The sequence below is a fragment of the Strix uralensis genome, chromosome 12 (genome assembly GCF_047716275.1).
Source record: "Strix uralensis isolate ZFMK-TIS-50842 chromosome 12, bStrUra1, whole genome shotgun sequence".
In the NCBI taxonomy this organism is placed as follows: domain Eukaryota; kingdom Metazoa; phylum Chordata; class Aves; order Strigiformes; family Strigidae; genus Strix; species Strix uralensis.
This window is the reverse complement of record NC_133983.1, coordinates 5506337-5524992: the sequence shown is the minus strand read 5'-3', so window position 1 is coordinate 5524992 and position 18656 is coordinate 5506337. Positions and strand designations below refer to the sequence as shown.

The 18656-nt window shown below is 39.1% G+C and overlaps 2 protein-coding genes across 3 annotated transcripts in view; both read left to right on the top strand.

Annotated features, from left to right (window-relative positions):
* Positions 1 to 15905, top strand: part of LPCAT2 (lysophosphatidylcholine acyltransferase 2) — a 33771-nt gene extending 17866 nt beyond the window's left edge. For both annotated transcript variants that reach the window (XM_074881655.1, XM_074881656.1), the window contains exons 9-14: positions 3004 to 3086; positions 3632 to 3757; positions 4922 to 5075; positions 12002 to 12100; positions 13816 to 13957; positions 14218 to 15905. In XM_074881655.1, the coding sequence (XP_074737756.1) occupies positions 3004 to 3086; positions 3632 to 3757; positions 4922 to 5075; positions 12002 to 12100; positions 13816 to 13957; positions 14218 to 14462 (849 nt within the window). In that variant the 3' untranslated portion in view covers positions 14463 to 15905. The remainder of the gene's footprint in view (positions 1 to 3003; positions 3087 to 3631; positions 3758 to 4921; positions 5076 to 12001; positions 12101 to 13815; positions 13958 to 14217) is intronic.
* CAPNS2 (calpain small subunit 2) lies at positions 6558 to 7807 on the top strand. Its single transcript, XM_074881626.1, has one exon. It carries the CDS (start codon positions 6642 to 6644, stop codon positions 7386 to 7388), a length of 747 nt encoding a protein of 248 aa, XP_074737727.1. The 5' UTR covers positions 6558 to 6641; the 3' UTR covers positions 7389 to 7807.
* Positions 15906 to 18656: the final 2751 nt, after the last annotated feature.

The window sequence follows — 18656 nt, the reverse complement described above, 5'->3', positions numbered from 1 at the left end:
AACTAAGAATTATAATATGTTCTGTTAAAGGTAACAACTTCTTTTTCCCACCTTCTTATTTCCCTGCTGACTTCAAAGTTTCGTTTTCTTCCTCACCGTCTTCCCAGACTGAACTCTAAAAGGTTTCTACAACTAAGAGCTTACTTAAGGACTCTAGTACTTGTACTGAGCCTTGTATAATGAACCGGTTCCCTTGATCATCAAAATCAGCTACGCACCACAAAGACAGATGAATGACAACTGAAAGAACATGCACACTTCATAATACTAGTACACATACTCTAACTGCTCCCTGTCAAGGAGTCAACATTCAGAACACAGTAGTGAAGAGCCAGATAACTGAGGTGCCATCAGTTTGTTTAAGTGTTGTACTTCACATTCCTTACCACACCACAAAGGATTGTCAGCGTGGACTAAGATGGTTTAGGGACCTGAGGAATGGGAGAAATTCAGACAGGTTTTGCTGTTTATTTGCAAAACACAGAATTTAGCAAAGCTTTGGCTTTGTGAATGCAAGCAGTGTTGCTAGTACTAACAATTAGCAATATGGCCTTTGTTGTGAAACAATGAAATTCATTTTAAAGGAGCACCTTGTAACTGTACAGTACATGCAGTAGACACGTATTTTTAGGTGTAGTAAAGGGCTAATTCTCCTAATGATTTTGTACAGAAGGACATATTTATGTGATTTATATGTGTGGGAGCAAGAAATAGTTAATGTAGCCCTCCCAGTAAAAGATTTGTTTTCCCCTACTTCAGAACAGAATTCAAACTTGCCTTTAGAAGGCAGGTTTCTTTATTAGAAAATAAATTTCATGTTCCAAAAGATGAAACTGAAACATGAAAATACATGCAGCTTTCAGAGCAGCATGTGTCCCCAAAGTGGAACTAATTTCTTAGCATCAATGCAGAAGTCCTTCCATTTCTAAAAAGAGAAGAGGCAAATTTTCCTGGGAAGGAGGGAATCAGACTACTCCTTTTAGGAATGGGCATTTCTGTCGCTGTCCCATACTGTGAGCAAGTAGCCTCTCCACTCCCATCAGTCTTGTGCTGCCTCTGCCTGCTGTGCACCAGCAGCAATGTACTCCTGTAGTCCAAGGGAGTGTGTGTGCGTGTCCAGTCATATTTTAACAAACTCTGGATATTGAAGATTAAACAGTGAACCTGGCAGTGCGGCTTAGGGCTGCAAAAGAATACAGCATTTGGCAAATTCTGTAAGAAGAGACACTAGGTCAGAAGCAGATCAGAGAAGAATTTTCACTACTGAAAGAGCTGTGAAGAATTTTTCTTACAGGACTGCAATTTGACAGGGAAGGTGTACTGACTAGCCTTCACCAGATAAGCAGGTGGGTGTGTGTGAGATCATGCATGCCACCTCAGGAGGCCAAGAAACCAAATTCTTCATCCCCAGCTGTGGTTTCTGGCAAACTGGTTTTATGAATAATTGTAGGTAGGTTTTTTGAAGGGGACAGAGGTGTTGTTTAACCTGCCAGGAATTTAGGTTGCTGTTTGAGCAAAACCTTAGCCTCAAATGATGTAATAACCATGACCATGACCCATGTTTGCATAGATAAACTTCTCAGAGTTATAACTTCATCTCACCCAGTGATGACACAGTTTCCTGTGTCTGTACAGTGTGCCTGTGCTTCCTCGATTTAAGAGTTATGTGGCTCTGAAGGGAAGTTGTAATAGGCAGGGACATATGTCAGACCTTGAACAGAGCTGGCAACTGCTTACGGAAGGAATGAAATCTCAAACCTTCATGTGAACATCTGGACCCCTGCTGTCCTTAAAGGGTAGAAAACTTTTAGGTATAAACAGAAAATTGTTGTGGCTATCTGACATACAACTGATTCCATAAACTTACTGGTTTTAATCATAAAGAGGCAGTGTTCCTTAAAAACAAACATAAAAAGGCTGTTGAGGATGGACTGCATATATATGAGACAGTAACCACTAAATTAGTGCATCACCAGCAACTGCAGTATAACTGAAGAAACATATTAACACATAATTAGCAACTGTGTCTTTCAATGAACCATGAGCAACACCTTACACTTAATCTAGAATTGGTGTATTCTTAGATTTAAGGGCAAGATTGCAGGGCGGGGAGTAGCAGAACTCAGATGAATGATAACCAAAACTGAGAAAAGGCATGATAAACAGAGCTGCAAGCAGACGCTGTACACTGAAGTGTAAAGAACAAAATACTCTTCCACACACATTACTTTGCAAACAAACAGATGCTGATTCATGCTATGTTAGATAATAATTCATCTATAGTACATTTTTAGTGTAATGCTACTTCAACTTCTTACATATTAACACTGAATAAATCCTCAACTGTAAATGTATTGCCATTTAGATATCTGGAGTGTTTTCTACGTTTGGGAGGATAGGGGTTTTTGGGGGGGGCGAGGTTGTTACTCTCTGCTTGGAGTTCCAAAATTTTACAGTATTTGTATCTGGTTAGTGCTCTAATTACAATTCAGAACTAAGATTACTTAACATTTTTATCATGGAGGAAAAACTCACAGGAAACCTATTAGTCACATGCTGACAGATAATAGGTACAAGGTGGAACTGCAGTGTGTATTTAAAAATGTTAAAAATCTTACATACACTGTTCCAGTACATAACATCACCTATAAAGGATCTTTGAAAAAGACTGTACAATATTTCAGACTCCCATTCTTACCAATGTAGCATTTATTTTCTAACTAAGTATGCATTTATCATACTTTCCTTCTTCGGGGAGCTGATTTTTCATATTAAAGCAGCTTCTACCAATCTTTAAGATGTAGTTTTGGACTAAATCTCGTTTGTGTGGCTAGGGCAGAAGAGCCAGGTTTCTAAGGCGGTTGAGACCTCTAGTGTCCAGTTCCTTTATTGCATGGCTAATTTTTTTCTTCTGTTTTTCCCCCATTCCAAATAACAAGAAATTGTTCATGTTGCTAATAAAGTAGTGACTATTGAATTGATTGGATAACTCATCTCTTTCAGTTTCTGCCTGTTCATGTTCCTACTGAGGAAGAAAAGAATGATCCCTTTCTTTTTGCCAACAGAGTCCGACAAACCATGGCAACGTATGTAATCGGTCATGGATAAAATCTTTGAGAACTTTTCTTTTATATCCAGCAATTCCATATATATCCTAGCCATAAAGTACAATTTAGTCAAGTCCCAGGTACTCATATAGGAATTGCTCTAGAATTTCACTAAGAGGTGTCAAATTCCTATACTAAAACACCCTGATTGTTTTTACATGGAGCATAAAGAAGGTTGTCTTACACTGGAACATAGTATGTTCAATTCATGAAAAGCTGGAATAAATTTCTCCCTTACTTGCCTGGCAAGAATAAGTAGGTGGTTTGTTCTCCAGGGTTACTGGGCTGCATTTACAAGACTGTAAATCTTAAAACATCATGACACTGCCATAATGTAGTTTCACAGCGTGGTTTCACAAACTGACATGTATTGCTTTATCCTACTTGCAGCAGTGCAAGAATGAATTACCATTTGTTTTGTATATTAGCACTAAAGTCAAACTGAGACAGAGAAGGGAAACAGTCAACTAAAAGTAATTTTAATACAAGAAACTGATTTTTCTTTTTCCTTAATTTTTTTTCAGTGCTTTGAACGTGCCAGTCACTGATCACACTTTTGAAGACTGCCGACTGATGATTTCAGCAGGACAGCTGACTTTACCCATGGAAGCTGGGCTGGTGGAGTTCACTAAAATCAGCAAGAAACTCAAGTAAGGGCAGCTTAGCTGTTGGTAGCATAATTACTGCAGTGCTGCAGGTGTTGATGGTCATCTACAAAAGGATAAATTACCTGACAATTGACTTGGGCCATGTGTAATTGTCCTGGTTAAACCATGACAGTAATATAGTGTATTTATGTATACAACCTATATACATAAACTATATGGAAATCAGAGATTAGGAAAACCCCAGTAAGAACTAATCCCAAGTAATTTATGTGGGCAGTGTTACAAGAGGAAAAATGCATTTTTCTAATCTTTTATAGATTTATCTCACCAAAAGGTGAGGAAGGTACAGCAATACCTACTTTAGGCACTCGATGGTAATCTTGGCGCCCAATTTAAATTGCTTTTGTGGAAGTGCACAGGCAGTTTGTGGTAGGAAGTAAAAAAACCTTCTTTCCAGACCAAGACTTCAGCCGCTGGTTTACTGTTCTTAGTTATATTGTGTAGGCATGTTTCGCTAGTGGTGTTGACTGTTTCTGTCTGGATACAGTGGAATTTGAGGACTGAACCACTTAATCATGCAATAACTCCATCAAATAACCTGGCATGGCTGTGGTCAAATCTGAAGTATGTGCGCAGTGAATCTCGGCTTATTACATGTGTGCTATATATCCATTTATAGCACTCTGTCTGGAACAATCGTCAATAGTTACATGGCAATCCTAATTATTCCTACTGAGGGGCAGTGGTGTATTTCTGCAAAGAGATCAGCTACTTCTCAGGCTGTAGCAATACTAGCGTTTGGGTAGAGAGTTAGCTAATAGAGCTGAGATCTATTAAGGAAATACTCACCCTAGAGCATGATGCAGCAAAATAATGCTGCATCTGAAGTTATGGTACTGAAAAGCTCTCTGCTAGACTCGCCTAGTACCTAGCACAGATGATTCTAGTTTGGGAAGTTACTCTAAGGAAGTCTGATAGACCCAAGCATAGAACTGCCTGCTTTTAATATTAATAACGGGGGGGAGCAGTCCTTAATTGCTAATTTTGTATAAAATATCAGGTTGGAAGTACAGCATTTCTAATGCTGTACACACATGCTCTGTTTGGCTATTTTTTGTCTTTGAACACTGTAATAACTCCTACTGAAATTCCATCTGTCCAAGATCTGCTGTATAGAAATATCTCCTCTCCCTCATGTTTGCATAGCCTAAAATGGAATCATGTCAGAGAGCAGTTGGATACCTTTGCTGCTATTGCAAGTGCTTCCAAAGGGGGAAGAATTGGAATTGAGGAGTTTGCAGAGTACTTGAAGCTGCCTATTTCAGATGTCCTCAAAGAGCTGTTTCTACTCTTTGACAGGGTGAGTAGTTGGTTAACTGACTTATTGACAATATTTTGTTAAAACTCACATCCCAAAAGGATATTTAATTCATTATGTCCAGCTTAGTAAATGGTTCTTGGTTAACAATTCTTGTAGGAAAGAGAGGTGACTGTTACAGTTTCCTCCTTAAGTTTTGATGGAAAAAGGTTGGTCACTTTGTAGCTTGTGAGATAACAGCCATCTCTTGGAGCAAGTTGCTGCACCACCATCAGATGATAATCTTCGTGCTGGTAATGGCTGAATATTTCCTTTTGCCTACCCCAGATTTTGAGTTTATGTACAATCTGACAGCTTAATTTAGTGATGAAGTTGTAAGTAGATCATTTAAGACACATTGAAGGTGACTAGAGTGTATGTTCCTGCTGTGTTTGTGAAGGGTGATATTAGACATTATAAGGACTCCTCTTGCCTATCTCCAGCCCTAAAGGAGGCTATGTATTAATTTGATCATTTAGGCTTTCCCCCATAGTCAGTGGTGATCTCTCCCATTTTCTACTTCTCTCTGAAGATGAGAAAAATTGCTCTGTGGATGTGTCCCTCTGACTATAGCAGAAGCATTAGTGACTAGAGCATAACATAGAATTCATCTTACTTCTAGACAACCTATGTGTGCTACAATGCAAGCAGCACATTGTACTTCAAGTGCTTTTGAACTGGAGTACGTTTCTTATTGCAGGAGCTCTCCCAACTCAGCATCACTCTTCCTGATCAAGTTAGCTTTAGCAGTACGCCAGTCCTTGGGAAGTCATTGCGTTGTACATGCTTTTAACAGATTAAAACTGTTTCAGGATTTTTCCAGATAAAAAGGTTTCACAAGCTCTAAAATAGAGAAGAGTCAAATTTATTTCCTTAATTGCAGAATGCATTGAAGCTCTAGTAAAGCTAGGTAATCATCCTTTCTTCATTCTTGCCTGGGGATCTTGGACCATTGGCTCCTGTGAACATGTAAGCTGAGTCCTGAAGCACAGTACATACAAAAAAAATATGGTATGGCAACCAAAATAATTAAGGGCAATCAAGGCTCCTTTCACTTTCCCTATCTGGCACAACAGCATCAGTGACTAGAATTAGCAATGTAATGCTGAATTCAGTAGAAGGTTGAAGGCATAAAAGATTGGAAGAACAAACAAGACCCTAGTAAGCTTGCACTGCATTCATCTTTAAAGGAGACCAGTTTAACTGAGGAACAGTCACATTAATGTGGCAGGGCTCTTTTCAAATTGCTTCAGTTATGAGCACGAGTATTTTGAGACTTCTGCTCTGTGGCTTTAAGCCTCATCATTGGCATTTTTTTCTAAAAAGATTCCTCAAATCACATAAAGCTATCTATGCAATAAAGAAAAAAAAGAAATAGAGGCATAGCAACAATTGACAGAAACTACTGAGACCTGAGATAACTGGCAGCTGGAGACATGCACAGACGTGATCAAGTCTAAGCATGCAGATAAGCTGTGTTTTGCCCACGCCCAGCTCAGACACAATACGGCTTCGGAGAGTTACAGAAGTGCTGGATCTCTGAGTAACTGCCTTCAAAAAATCTTCGTAATGTTCCTTGTTAAAGCTTTGCTGAGTGGAGGAAGTGGTAGTGGTCGTGGAGGGAGCCTTGTACGTGGCCTTGGAGGTCTCCTAACAGGAGGAGGACATGGAGGGAATCTTGGAGGACTTGTTGGAGGTCTTGTCAATCTTATAAGTGAAGCAGCAGCTCAATATAACCCGGAGCCACCTCCACCTCCTCACAATCATTTCACGAATGTGGAAGCTTATGAGAGTGAGGAGATCAGACAGTTCCGTCGCCTTTTTGTCCAGCTGGCTGGAGATGATATGGAAGTGTGTGCCACAGAGCTACGGGACATCCTGAACAAAGTCATTTCCAGACATCAAGACCTGAAGACAGATGGCTTCAGCTTAGACACATGCCGTAGCATGGTGGCCGTCATGGACAGTGATACAAATGGCAAACTGGGCTTTGAAGAGTTCAAGTATCTGTGGAACAACATCAAGAAATGGCAATGTGTGTACAAGCAGTATGATACTGATCAGTCAGGCACTGTTGGGAGAGCTCAGCTGCCAGGCGCCTTGAAGGCTGCAGGGTTCCACCTGCACGAACAACTCTTCCAGGTAATTGTGCGCAGATACGCTGACGAGGACGGTAGCATGGATTTCAACAACTTCATTAGCTGCTTGGTACGAATGGACAGCATGTTCCGGACCTTCAAGTCCCTGGACCGAGATGGAAATGGACAGATCAAAATGACTATTGAAGACTGGCTGCAGCTGACCATGTATTCGTGAAGGCACAGCAGAGAAGAATAAGCTTTGTCTGGAAGATATACATGGAAGACTACAATCCTGTACTGTAGAACTGTAGTCTCTTCCTTATTCTAAGGCAGAGGTAGCGAGTGGTAGATAGTTCAGCTTTAAGTGTTATGATTCCTCTTGTGCATGCATTAGCCTGCTTTTCTGAAGGGTTTGTGTAATTTGTCAGTTGAACAGCTGCATAAGTCTGTCTCAGAAAACTCTCTACACTCTGAAGTGAGGGAATGTGTTGAAGGATCAAAGCTTAGTTACTTCTTCACATAAAGTGGCTTGTATATGATTATAACAATTATATAAAAAGCTCGTAAGTTTGGTGTTGATGGTACTGTTTTGATTTGTCGGCATTCGCTAAGCTGGAATAAAGCTCTGTTTGCCTGAAGGCAATCACTAGTAAAGAGAGTTGTGCAGTTATTTCTAAGAAGGGGAAAAACATGAGAGTTGCAATAACTATAATGATCAATGAATTTACGTAATCATATTTCATTTCCTTCCTACTTCTGCTTTTTCATGCTTGTCTGCTGAAGCAAAACCTGAGTGGTATTGTCAGCTCTACCTGCTGGCTAGGACAAAATTGAAGACTTATATAAGGCTACTTTTACAACCTTCTTCGCCTTCCCACAATTCTATTAACTAGTCTTTTCTCTCTTTACTTCAAGCCTTATTATAGTTATAATGAAAACATCTTAAAATACTGCATTTATATTTAGAGAAGCTTGCTGTAATAATGCAGTCACATAGCAGCCAGCCAGCCAAAATCAACTTCTGACTGAGTTAAATTTTATCAGGGTGCAGTGTCTCACTCAAGCTAGTTATGCAGTTCTGTCTAGATGTCAACTTCTGAGTAAAAGAAGAAGGAATAACATGAACTGTCAAAGGTACATTTCTTTGAATTAAGGATTACACAGTTGATGAAAACAGCTCTTGCACTGCAATATAACAAGGCTGATTTCTCAGCAGGGCTCTGCTGCTTTAAAAGAAAATTGTCCAGGGTGTGTGCTAGCTGACTGGAATGTGAAAGGATGAGTTGAGCAGCACAGCCTTGTACTACAGGCAGTCTCCAGATGTAAGAGTCCACCCCTCCCCAGGGAGACATCAGTGACTAATTGAAAAATACCACACAATACCTGCAGGGCATCTGAATGCTAATGGAGTACTGTGGTTTGGCTTTGTTTCTAAATTTCCATAGCTTTGATTTCTAAGTCTTGCAGTTACACTTGGCAAATAGTATTTTCCAAACTGATGAAATCTCCTCCCTGGTATACTTGCAGAAGCCTTTTACTTGCAACTTAGGAAGGAGTAACTTACAACCTTTGCCAAGACTTTTTTCCTCCTGCACTTTGTTTAATACCAAACTGGGTGACAGAAACAGTAAAAATATTTGTATTGGCCCAAATGGTAATGAAAGAGGTCAGTTCCTTCCTAATGGCATTCACCCCCCTCCCAGTTATTCAGTGGGAAAGCACAGAGTTATCCACAGTGGCATCTGGTCTCTGAGCAATAGAAAAGTGAACGTGAGGGAGAGTGTGATACCTCCAGGTAAGCATCATCCTAGCAGGTTTGTTTCAGAATTTCCCTTTCTGACTAGTTAGAACTTGCATGTAGCAACAGACGGTGGGAATTCTGCGGTTATAGCAATAGCCTCTTACATGATGAGCCTGGATATGAACATGAGAGGTGCATCTGCAGTCCCTCTCCAAATGGTCCAGTTGTAGCTTCTCTGTGGTAGCCCTCCCTGTAAGTGACTCAGGGTTTACTTAGCTAAACACAACCGACTACCGCACACACATACACACTTGATTTTTCCCACTGCCTCACATAGTGAGAAAAACGTTTTGAGGCAGTAGTACTTTAGACTTTATTGATTGCATCTGTCTTGCAGTCCTTGTGCAACTCTACGTGGAGATTGCTTATAACAATGCAAACTTTCTTGTTTCCCAAAGTGTAAGATTTACTGTATTGTATAAAAAACCAATAAAACCCTAGTTACCATAGCATGTATAGTGAAAACAGCAGCAGAAAACTAGTTTCTTTAAAGAAAACAAGGGTTGTTGAGGTTACACTATGTTTTGATTATTTTATGTAATGTAAATACAAATACCTAAATATTTATGTTCTACTTTGCTATTTAGAGAATTGGAGCTCAGCTCTCATGTTGCTTCCTTGAAGTATTCTTGGTTGCACAGGCTGCAAACACAGCTAGGTATGTGTAGAAAGACTATTGCAAGTGCTTGTTTGCAGTGGTACTACACAAGCACTGAAGGTTTTCCTGCATTTTCAGTTTAACTCCCATCTCTTTTTCCAGGCAACAACCCTATCATTTCTCCTTTACCAAAATGCCAGAGCATTTGGAAGTTAGCCAGCATCCTAGGGTTTAGTAGAGCTAGTCACAACATGATCTTGCAAGTATAGTAACTTTATTTCCTACTCAAAGGGCTGTTCTGTGTATCAGATTGCACTCAGTTTTGGTTACTGGGTTTTAGCACTTTAGTGAAAGTAATATGACCCTTATTAGCTCTTGTCATTTTTCCATGTGCAGCCACAGCTGTGTTAACTTATGTCAGAAGTTGTTTTGTAATGAGACTATTTTATTTAAAGTTTACTTCCCAATTCTTTTCCTGTGATACATATTCTTAACTTTAAAAATAAATTTTAAAAAATATTCTAGTCACATCAAACAATCCTTTGCTAAGAACACTGTCTATAAAACTGTCCAAAAATAATACTCCATGGAACTTTGAACAATTATTATCTACACTCTTGCCTCAGTTGTTTTAAAAATTTAGGTTTATAATGGTACATTTTAAAGTTAGATGTTATCTCTATTATGAGAACTACGATGTAGCCAAAATATTTAGTCAAACTCTGCAGTATAATGAGAGCACAGATTTATAAATAAAACAGCATTTATGAGAGAACATTGTCCTTTTCTAATGATTAAAACCTGTCAAAAGTTATATCTGTGAGACATACTTGAAAGTAACTGAAGGACTATTCATATCTCTGCTAAAAAGTTTCACTGAAATTCACAGGTTTTTAAAGTACGAGATCTTCAAAGGTTGCATGTCTTCAAAAAAGATTGGTTAGACCATTGATATAAAGAAAATAACAGTTGTCTGCTCAAAACAGTCTTGGATTGGTTTTGAAGGCTAAATAAAATTCTATCTTAACAGTTTTAAACACTGTCAAATGTATAGCTTGATAAAGAAGAGTTAGTACTGAACACATTATTACACATATTTTAATCAAGAACTCTCTTAAAACCTAAAATTCAGTAGCAAAAATCCCTATTTCATAGAACTCAAGATTTTCAAGCACTCTGTAGAGCAGCCTTAGCATTTCTCTACTGGCAAGCTCCATATTCCACGATTCAGCAGCAGAAAACCAAGAACAGAAAGGTTAAGGTTGGTATGCTCAAGTGGGCATTAGAAGTTGGTAGGGGAGCCAGAAATAGAATCTAGATCTGGCTGTTCACTCCAGATTTAGCCAGGAGACCACCCCTCTCCTGCTTGGCTGAAAAAGTTTTGTGCTGTTCTCAGACTTAGGGAGTCCACTTCTAAAAAAATCTTTTTCTTCTTGAAATGTGCAACACATTATATCCACAAAGGGAACTCTGCTTTACGCTTTTGTTTCCTTGTAAAATGTTTTTGATGAATGCCCTTATTGTGAATGTTCCAAACTATGAGCTACTAGTCATCTCTGCTGTGCTTTCATTAACTACTCTATGTCCCACCACCTAACGCTTATATGTGGCTTTTCTCCAGACAGGATGTTTTCCAAAACCTTCAAGAAACTTTCAGTATGGTCACAGGAACAGTACTGACTTAAGCATAAATGTCAACAGGCATCTGCCATTTTCCCTATCTGCAAATATAATGCAGTTTACATAGAATTAATCACAAATCCCATCAAAGCAAGCTTCAAGTGTTTTGTTGATGTAGCTTTGTAGCTAACACATTGAAATGTTGGTTCAGATCAGAACTGGAACTATCAGAGAGGCTGTTACAATTTAATTCATTGCATTCCTGGCTTAAAAGGTAGGACAGTGTATTGGCTTCAGAACAGCATGTAGGGCAATGCTTTTGCTTCAAAGAGAGGCTTAAGTTAGACCATGTAGATTTACTGCATCATCAGGCTGTACTTTTGCTGGCATATATTTTATTGCTGAAGGTTCTTTGGAAGAATTAACGCAGGGCAACAGCCTCACTGTTGGCCTATTTATTCTAGGATGTTGCTGGTCCTACATGAACTGTTACAATTACCTTAAACACATGTATTCCAATTCTTGTTAGAGGCTTCTTGGAGGTCATACACTAAAGAAAAACTTGTAATTTGTTTTAAATATTTTTTGTTTGGGTGTTGATAAGATAGAAATTCATACCCAATTTCTAGCTATTGAAAGTATGTGTATTGCTACTTCAGCCCTAGTAGTACATATATTTAATGAGCTCTTAGTATTTTTTCCAGGAAGAACAAATACCTCTAGTGTTGTAAACTGTCTTAGTGCATGTTGTATAGTTGATCTATACAACAGCTTTTGAAGTGATTTGCAATATTAACTGTAACTACTGCCATGCATATTTTGATTACAGAATGGAGATGGCACCATCGACTTCAGAGAATACGTAATTGGTTTGTCTATTCTTTGTAACCCAGCCAACACAGAAGAGACTATTCGCATGGCATTTAAGGTAAGTTCAATTTAGTGTAAATCTACAAACCTGACAAATCAAGACTGACTGTAAATCTGTTAGCTTTCAAATCATAAGTTTATAGCTTCAATCTGTTATGCAAATGTGAGTAATACTCTTAAACCAATTGACATTTAGGGTGTGAAGGGGAGGGGGAGAATTGCAGGCATCATAGAAAAGGGTTTCAAAAGCCATGTGAAGGCACTAATGAATATGTAACTTGGCAGGCCAACTCTAAAAATGATTCAGCAGCACATGCATTTTTTTCGCCTGAGGTTTTTTCAGCTGTGATTCTTCAATGTCACAAGCAGACAATAGATGGAGCAATATCCTCTTGTGGGTCAAGCGCTCAGTAGAGTCACTGTGCTAACAAAGAGGAGGAGGGGGGTAAATCAAGAAGGGCTATTCAAGACTGGCACATCCAAAATTGGGCCGCATCTAAGATCTATTGGCTTGTACTATGGTGTCCTGATAGTACAAGCAGGCTGTATATGACCAGCAAGGCCCAGGTGAGTCCTTCAATAGAAAAATGCTTCAGTGACTTTTTTAGTAGATCTTTGAAACAGATTCAGTTATTTTACCCACTAATCTGTTCTAATGAACCATATCAAACAGTATATTGAGAGATGGATCATGTTCATCTTAAACTGGGTAATTTTTAGTACTGATGCATACTCAGGAAGTACCAGAATTTTTATGGCAATCCATTATACCCACTGGCTGCCTTACAGATAAGAGCTGCAGCTGTTCAAAGTGATTTGTGCTTTTTCAGGGATGTTTTATCATTACAGATTCCTGTGAAGAAGCAAACCTAGCAGCTATTGTTGCTGTTTCACTATTTTGTTTTCTAGACTATAGTCTTCAGTATCTTAACAGTTGTGCTGATTATAAAATTAGTAATTTGTTTTTATGCCCAGTTTCAGCTGGTAAAAACCTGTTTCAGTCTGAAATGGAACTATGGGTTTTTCCTGTTGCTACTTGGTTTATTTGCCACTAAATGTTCTTTCCCTTTGCAATGGGAAAGTTTGCCTGTAGCAAGTACTTAAGAATTACAGCCATCCATCCTTGTATTTCTCAAGGGGTTGATTCATAGCAGATGCTTACTGTCACTGCACCGGGAAGGATGGAATGATCAGTGTACATCTATTGCCTGCATTCCAGTCACCAAAATTCCTTGTTAATTACAATAATTCCTTAGTAGGTGACCAATCACGTATACCAGTATTTAGGTATTTTACATCAGAGCATAAACTATGGCAAATTAAATCTGATGGCAGATGTGCCATAACTTAATGAAAATGAAGACTAAAACCTAAAACGTTCCAGTATAGAGTGGCTGAATCCAGTAGACCCTCATCATAGCTCATGGTGACAATAAACATAAACCTTTGTTTATGTTTTGTTTTTATCAGTCTTGTATGAGTTTTATTACTGAACTAATGCTGTGAGGTTTGTTTGTTGTTGCAGAGTGTTCTAATCCCAACTACAGCATGTACATTGCTCTGCTAAGTGTCTGCTTAGTCTTATTCCAGGGAAAACACATAAAATCTTTTGCAAGAGAGAGTAGCTGAAATGCAGCCAGTCTCTTCAAATCTCAGGCATTGTTTGCAGATCACCTCTTGAATACTAGAAATCTGATATGGGTGGCTGATGTGCACAGAAGGTTCCAAGGCAAACTGATACTGAAGTATTTCTATACGTTATGTCTTTTCCAGCTCTTTGACGTGGATGAGGATGGCACTATAACAGAAGATGAGTTTGCTTGTATCATTCAGTCAGCCCTGGGGGTGCCTGAGCTTGATGTTTCTATGCTCTTTAAAGAAATAGATGCAGACGAAACCGGGAAGCTGTCCTATGGTAAGTTACATCCTTTTGTAACGAAGAGCACTCTAATAGTCATATTGACAGTGAGAGTTTCCTATCTTTTTTTCTCCCTGAAAATATCTGGTGGTTTCTGGGTAAAACTGTTGAAGCACAGACCTAGATACTTTGTGGGATATGCCTGAGATGCTTCAGAGGAAAGTAACTGGAGATCAGCTTCAGTAAAAGGAGCAGGCACTGAAATGTTCTCTGATCTGTTGTTGCACTATAGTATCTGTATCACTTGTATTTTTCAGATGAGTTCAAGGACTTTGCACTGAAGCATCCAGAATATGCCAAGTTGTTTACTACGTACCTAGAGCTACAGAGATACCAGTTAGATATGTTGGAGGAGGATGACAGCGAGTCACCTGAAGTCAAACACAGTCCGGTTAGAAAGACAACAATCCCAGTCTCAGAAACACCAATTGCAAGAAATAAAGTCTGTCCTGAAGGCAATGAAGAGGATAACTTGAGTACCTCTGACAAAAAGGATGACTGAGAAGAGTTAAAGAATCCAGCTCTTGAATTCTACAGGATTTTTTTCCCTAACTATTCATAAGCACAATTGCTATAGAATAGAGATGGAAGTTACAATTAAAAAAAAGATTTCTTCTTGTACTTTCATAGCAGGAGGAATAGAGATGGACGTTACAATTAAAAAAAAAAAAAAGGTTTCTTTTTGTACTTTCATAGCAGGAGGAGTTATTCCTGTTTGAGTGTAAGGGAAAAACCACTGTAACTATTCTGTCCTTGATGTCAGTATCACAATACTGGGAATGTTTTTCACTGTCTTCCAAGTTCAAGCTTCCACAAAAGTAACAGATGTGCTAAGAGGGGTAAGAGGCTCCAGCACTGCAGTGTTCTCTCAATGGAGACTGAGAAATCCTCTTGTGTAAGAACAAGTGGAATTTTTGGTGCTGCTCAATTCCTCTACATCCCCAACATGTCTTAAGGGAAAAAATGATGCCAGAGTGTTTTAATTTGCAATATCCCTTAGCCTTTCTCAAGTTTCTGAGAGACACAAATGAGTTACAAGAAGCTGGTTGTTCTCTTTTAGCTGTCCTTAGATTTTGCTTCGCTGCTTGTGAACTGTAAAGCCTAAGCTTCTGAACAAGACATGCTGATTCACTGATGTTAACAGAAACAGCTTCAGGCTTAAAGGCTAGTTAAGGATGGAAATGACTGTACTTCTAACAACAAAAACTAATTGGAATTCCCAGATAGCAGCTCACAGTCTACAGGAAAATGCGGACAATAAGACCCAAGAATTGATAGACTTATTTCAAAATAAACAGAATGTTGTTTACAGTAACAACTGTTCAGGATCACATTAGAAGGAACATTTTGAATTTCAGCATTTTTTTATTCTAGTAATTATCAACAGAGGAATGTGACCTTGCTCTGCAAAACTTAAGAGGCAAATAGGCTGTCAAGCCATAGTTCTAGTAATTAGTATCTACTCTAAAGTTGTCTCCTAGAAATTATATTTGCATTACTGTGCCATTACTCAATGTGTTCTTAGGGTCTGATTCAAAACCAATCTCTTTCCAGTCTATGATTTGAGTATGTTTTGCCTCAGTCCCCTCTAGTGCACTGGAAACTGGGCCTTTACCTTTTTCCATCCCTCATCTGAATACACTTTATAGAATATTTAAAATATTATTTACACAAAAAGTATTTACACAAATTCTTCTAAATAAAAACTTGGAAGGGGTGGAGTGAGAGGGCATACTGAGATGAGCAAAGTCTAGAATTTCTAGAACCAAAAATAACCAATTTTCAGCAGGTTTTCATATGTGAAATGGTAACCTCTGCCTCTAAGTTATTGCTTGTATTGTCTGGCTGCAAGTTCATTGCCATGTTTAATCTTTCTGTGTTTATAATGGTGCCTATCCTGATGTTTCATGTGCTTAAAATAAACCTATATTTTTGAAAGACTTCACCTGAACAGCTAAGTCTTTTTAGTAGAGTGGGAAGGGTACTCTCTCTACATTAAGGGGCTGGGGGGATTTCCAGGAAATCATCCTTATGATGTTTTACCTCGATAAACACAATACAACCTGAAGTTGGCATTTTTAGTTCTGAGTGTGATGGCACTTTTCTTTATGGTAAGGCTAGGAAAGTAGGACAGGACTGATGCTCTTCCAAAGAGCTACTTCTGTTGACTTCCTCAGCAAGAGGAGATATAATACAAAGAAGATTTGCGGGTATGGGGAGGGACACCTCCCTGTTCTAACAGAAAATAAGGCTTCACCATTTACAGGTATAATTAGTGACCTCAAGCACAGTTGAGAAGTAACAATCATGGCTTTGTGTAATATAAACATTAGGAGAGGATTTTCTTTCGCTTTAGAGAAGAAGCAGGAGTTACCCTGACCTAGCTGCATAATTAGCTGGAATATATGTTAATTCCTTGGCAAGGATGCTTTTACCTAGCACGTTAACTGAAGTCCTCAGCTTTTCAACCAGTAATCTTTTCAAAGATTACTTCTATTCCAACCAGTAAGCAAAAGATGGGTGGGCAAAGATGCCAAAGATAACCACTTCAAGGTCTTGGAATGCCAAGGGTGTCTTACACATGCTCCTGTTGAATCCAGCCACATTCAACAACTGGAGCACTATGTTGCCCAATAGCATAGCATATTTAGGACTAATGATTTTATAAAAACCTGCAAGTCATACAAGCACTTTGCAATTAAAGCTAAAAATATTGTGTATATAAATGTACATATCCCAGTAGTTTAAGGAGGAAAGGCCACAAATGGGTTTGGTATGTAGCAGTGATTCAACTATGCCCTGAAAAGAAATCAGCTAAATGTTAGAGACACTAACTTAATATACACACATCTGCTTGATGTGCGGGAAGGGAATACATTAATTTCTAGGCATCATTGTGCCTCAGGGAGCTTTTAAAAGGACCAAACTAAAAGCAGTCTGCAATAAACGGGCATTACATTAAGTGACAGAGCAGGAACTAAACAGAAGAAGAAGGTTAAAAATACTAAACAGAAAATGGTCCTCATTGAGGGATAACACCCTTCTGAGACTTCCTGAGGTTCTCAAGTCTACAGGCTGCTTAAGGATTATTTTGAGTCCTGCACAGTAGAGCTAGTAGGAAGGTATCTTTGGTCCCATGTCACTGTAGGAAACATCATTTATTTAATCAGTACTTCTCTGTCATGCTATAACATGGATTTGATGATAAATCCTTCACAGATACCAAAATAAGACACTGTAAAGTATATAGAAACTCCAGCAATCTTAACTGAACAAGGGTGAAAATCAGAAGAGGACAAGTCTGTTACAAGAGGAAAACACAACTAATTCTCAAGAACAGAGGCTCATGGGCTGCTGTTTTTCATGTTTTCTGAAAACTGTGTACATACACTACAAATAAATCTCATTTACATTTTTTAAAAGCTAGCTCCTGTTTCTGAATACATGAAAGGCAATGGCAAGCCACCTAGAAAAGGGGACCTTCCCTGTTCACCCTGGAAAAAGGAAGATACTAATACTGTTAATCCTGATCAATTTGTTTAAGGAAGATGAACCAACAGGGTCTCCACTGGCCACACCAGAGTTTGGTTTTGGAGAGAAAGATCTTCTGATCCAAGAAAATTAAAACTGTATTTGTACTTCCTTTGCTGTATCAGTGGCACTGCCTAAAAAATTGCAGAAACAGAGATAACACATCCAGATTTCATGTCAGATCACACTGCTACAAGATCTGGTCCTAAACTGCCAAAACCACATAATTCCTGGCTGGTTGCTGTCCATCAGTTGAACTATGAGGACCAGTAACACTTCAATGGAAAGCATCCAGGAAATGGATCTGTCTTCACAGTCAGTAGCTGTGCAGCATCAGTCAGAGGTACCAAGCCAGGTACCAGTGGCTGCTGCTTCTGAGCATTGCAATGTTCCTGTGGGTGTTACCTCCTCTTCCTCATCAGCTTGCTCCATAACACAGAGGGGAAAAAAAGTTCAGTGATTCCCGAATGGTTTGCAAGGGAAATTTTGCAAGATAGCTGTGTGTTCTACCTCTTCAACCCCTCTCAAGAACTCAGCAGGACTAAGAGCCCTGGGAGTCCAAAGAAGGGGGGTGGTGTGTGACAGGTCTAATGACCGTTCATAGGACTGCTGCCCAGGGTAAGGGCTGCTTGGCCACATCTGTCGTCTGCCTAGCAATTCCCATCTAAAACAAAGTGTTCCCTGGGTATCAGAAACCTGAGAAACATTTGAGGTCTTTTTTCCTATGGTGGTCAGCACACCAGGGCCCTATTCCTGGGTAATTCCTCAGGCACTATGCCAGTGCAAATAAATACGCCTTTCTGCCTGAGCAGGCTTCTGGTGGTGTTTGCATACATGCCAAGGGCTACTCAGAATGCACGGATGTGGAAAATCAGAGTCTGAAGCTTAGAAACTAAATGTAAAAAATGTCACTACATAGAAAAACACACTCACACTCCTCTGTGGACAGCCTGCCTGTGAACTGTTTGACCACAGCCTTCAACAAGGAAAGCAGCTTGAGATTTCACGCTGAGAATTACATAGCTCTCACTCTCAGAATGCCACAGGAAAAAATTTAAAATTAATTTTAAAGAAAGGCTTGGGAGGTTTGTAGTTACACTCTGAATGATTTGCTAGGAAGGTTGGACTCTGGTCGGTGGCCTTTGGCTTACATTTTTCCTATTGC

Excerpts from the sequence above, each read along its gene's own strand:
- CAPNS2 (XM_074881626.1), top strand. The coding sequence starts at position 6,642 with ATGTTCCTTGTTAAAGCTTTGCTGAGTGGAGGAAGTGGTAGTGGTCGT.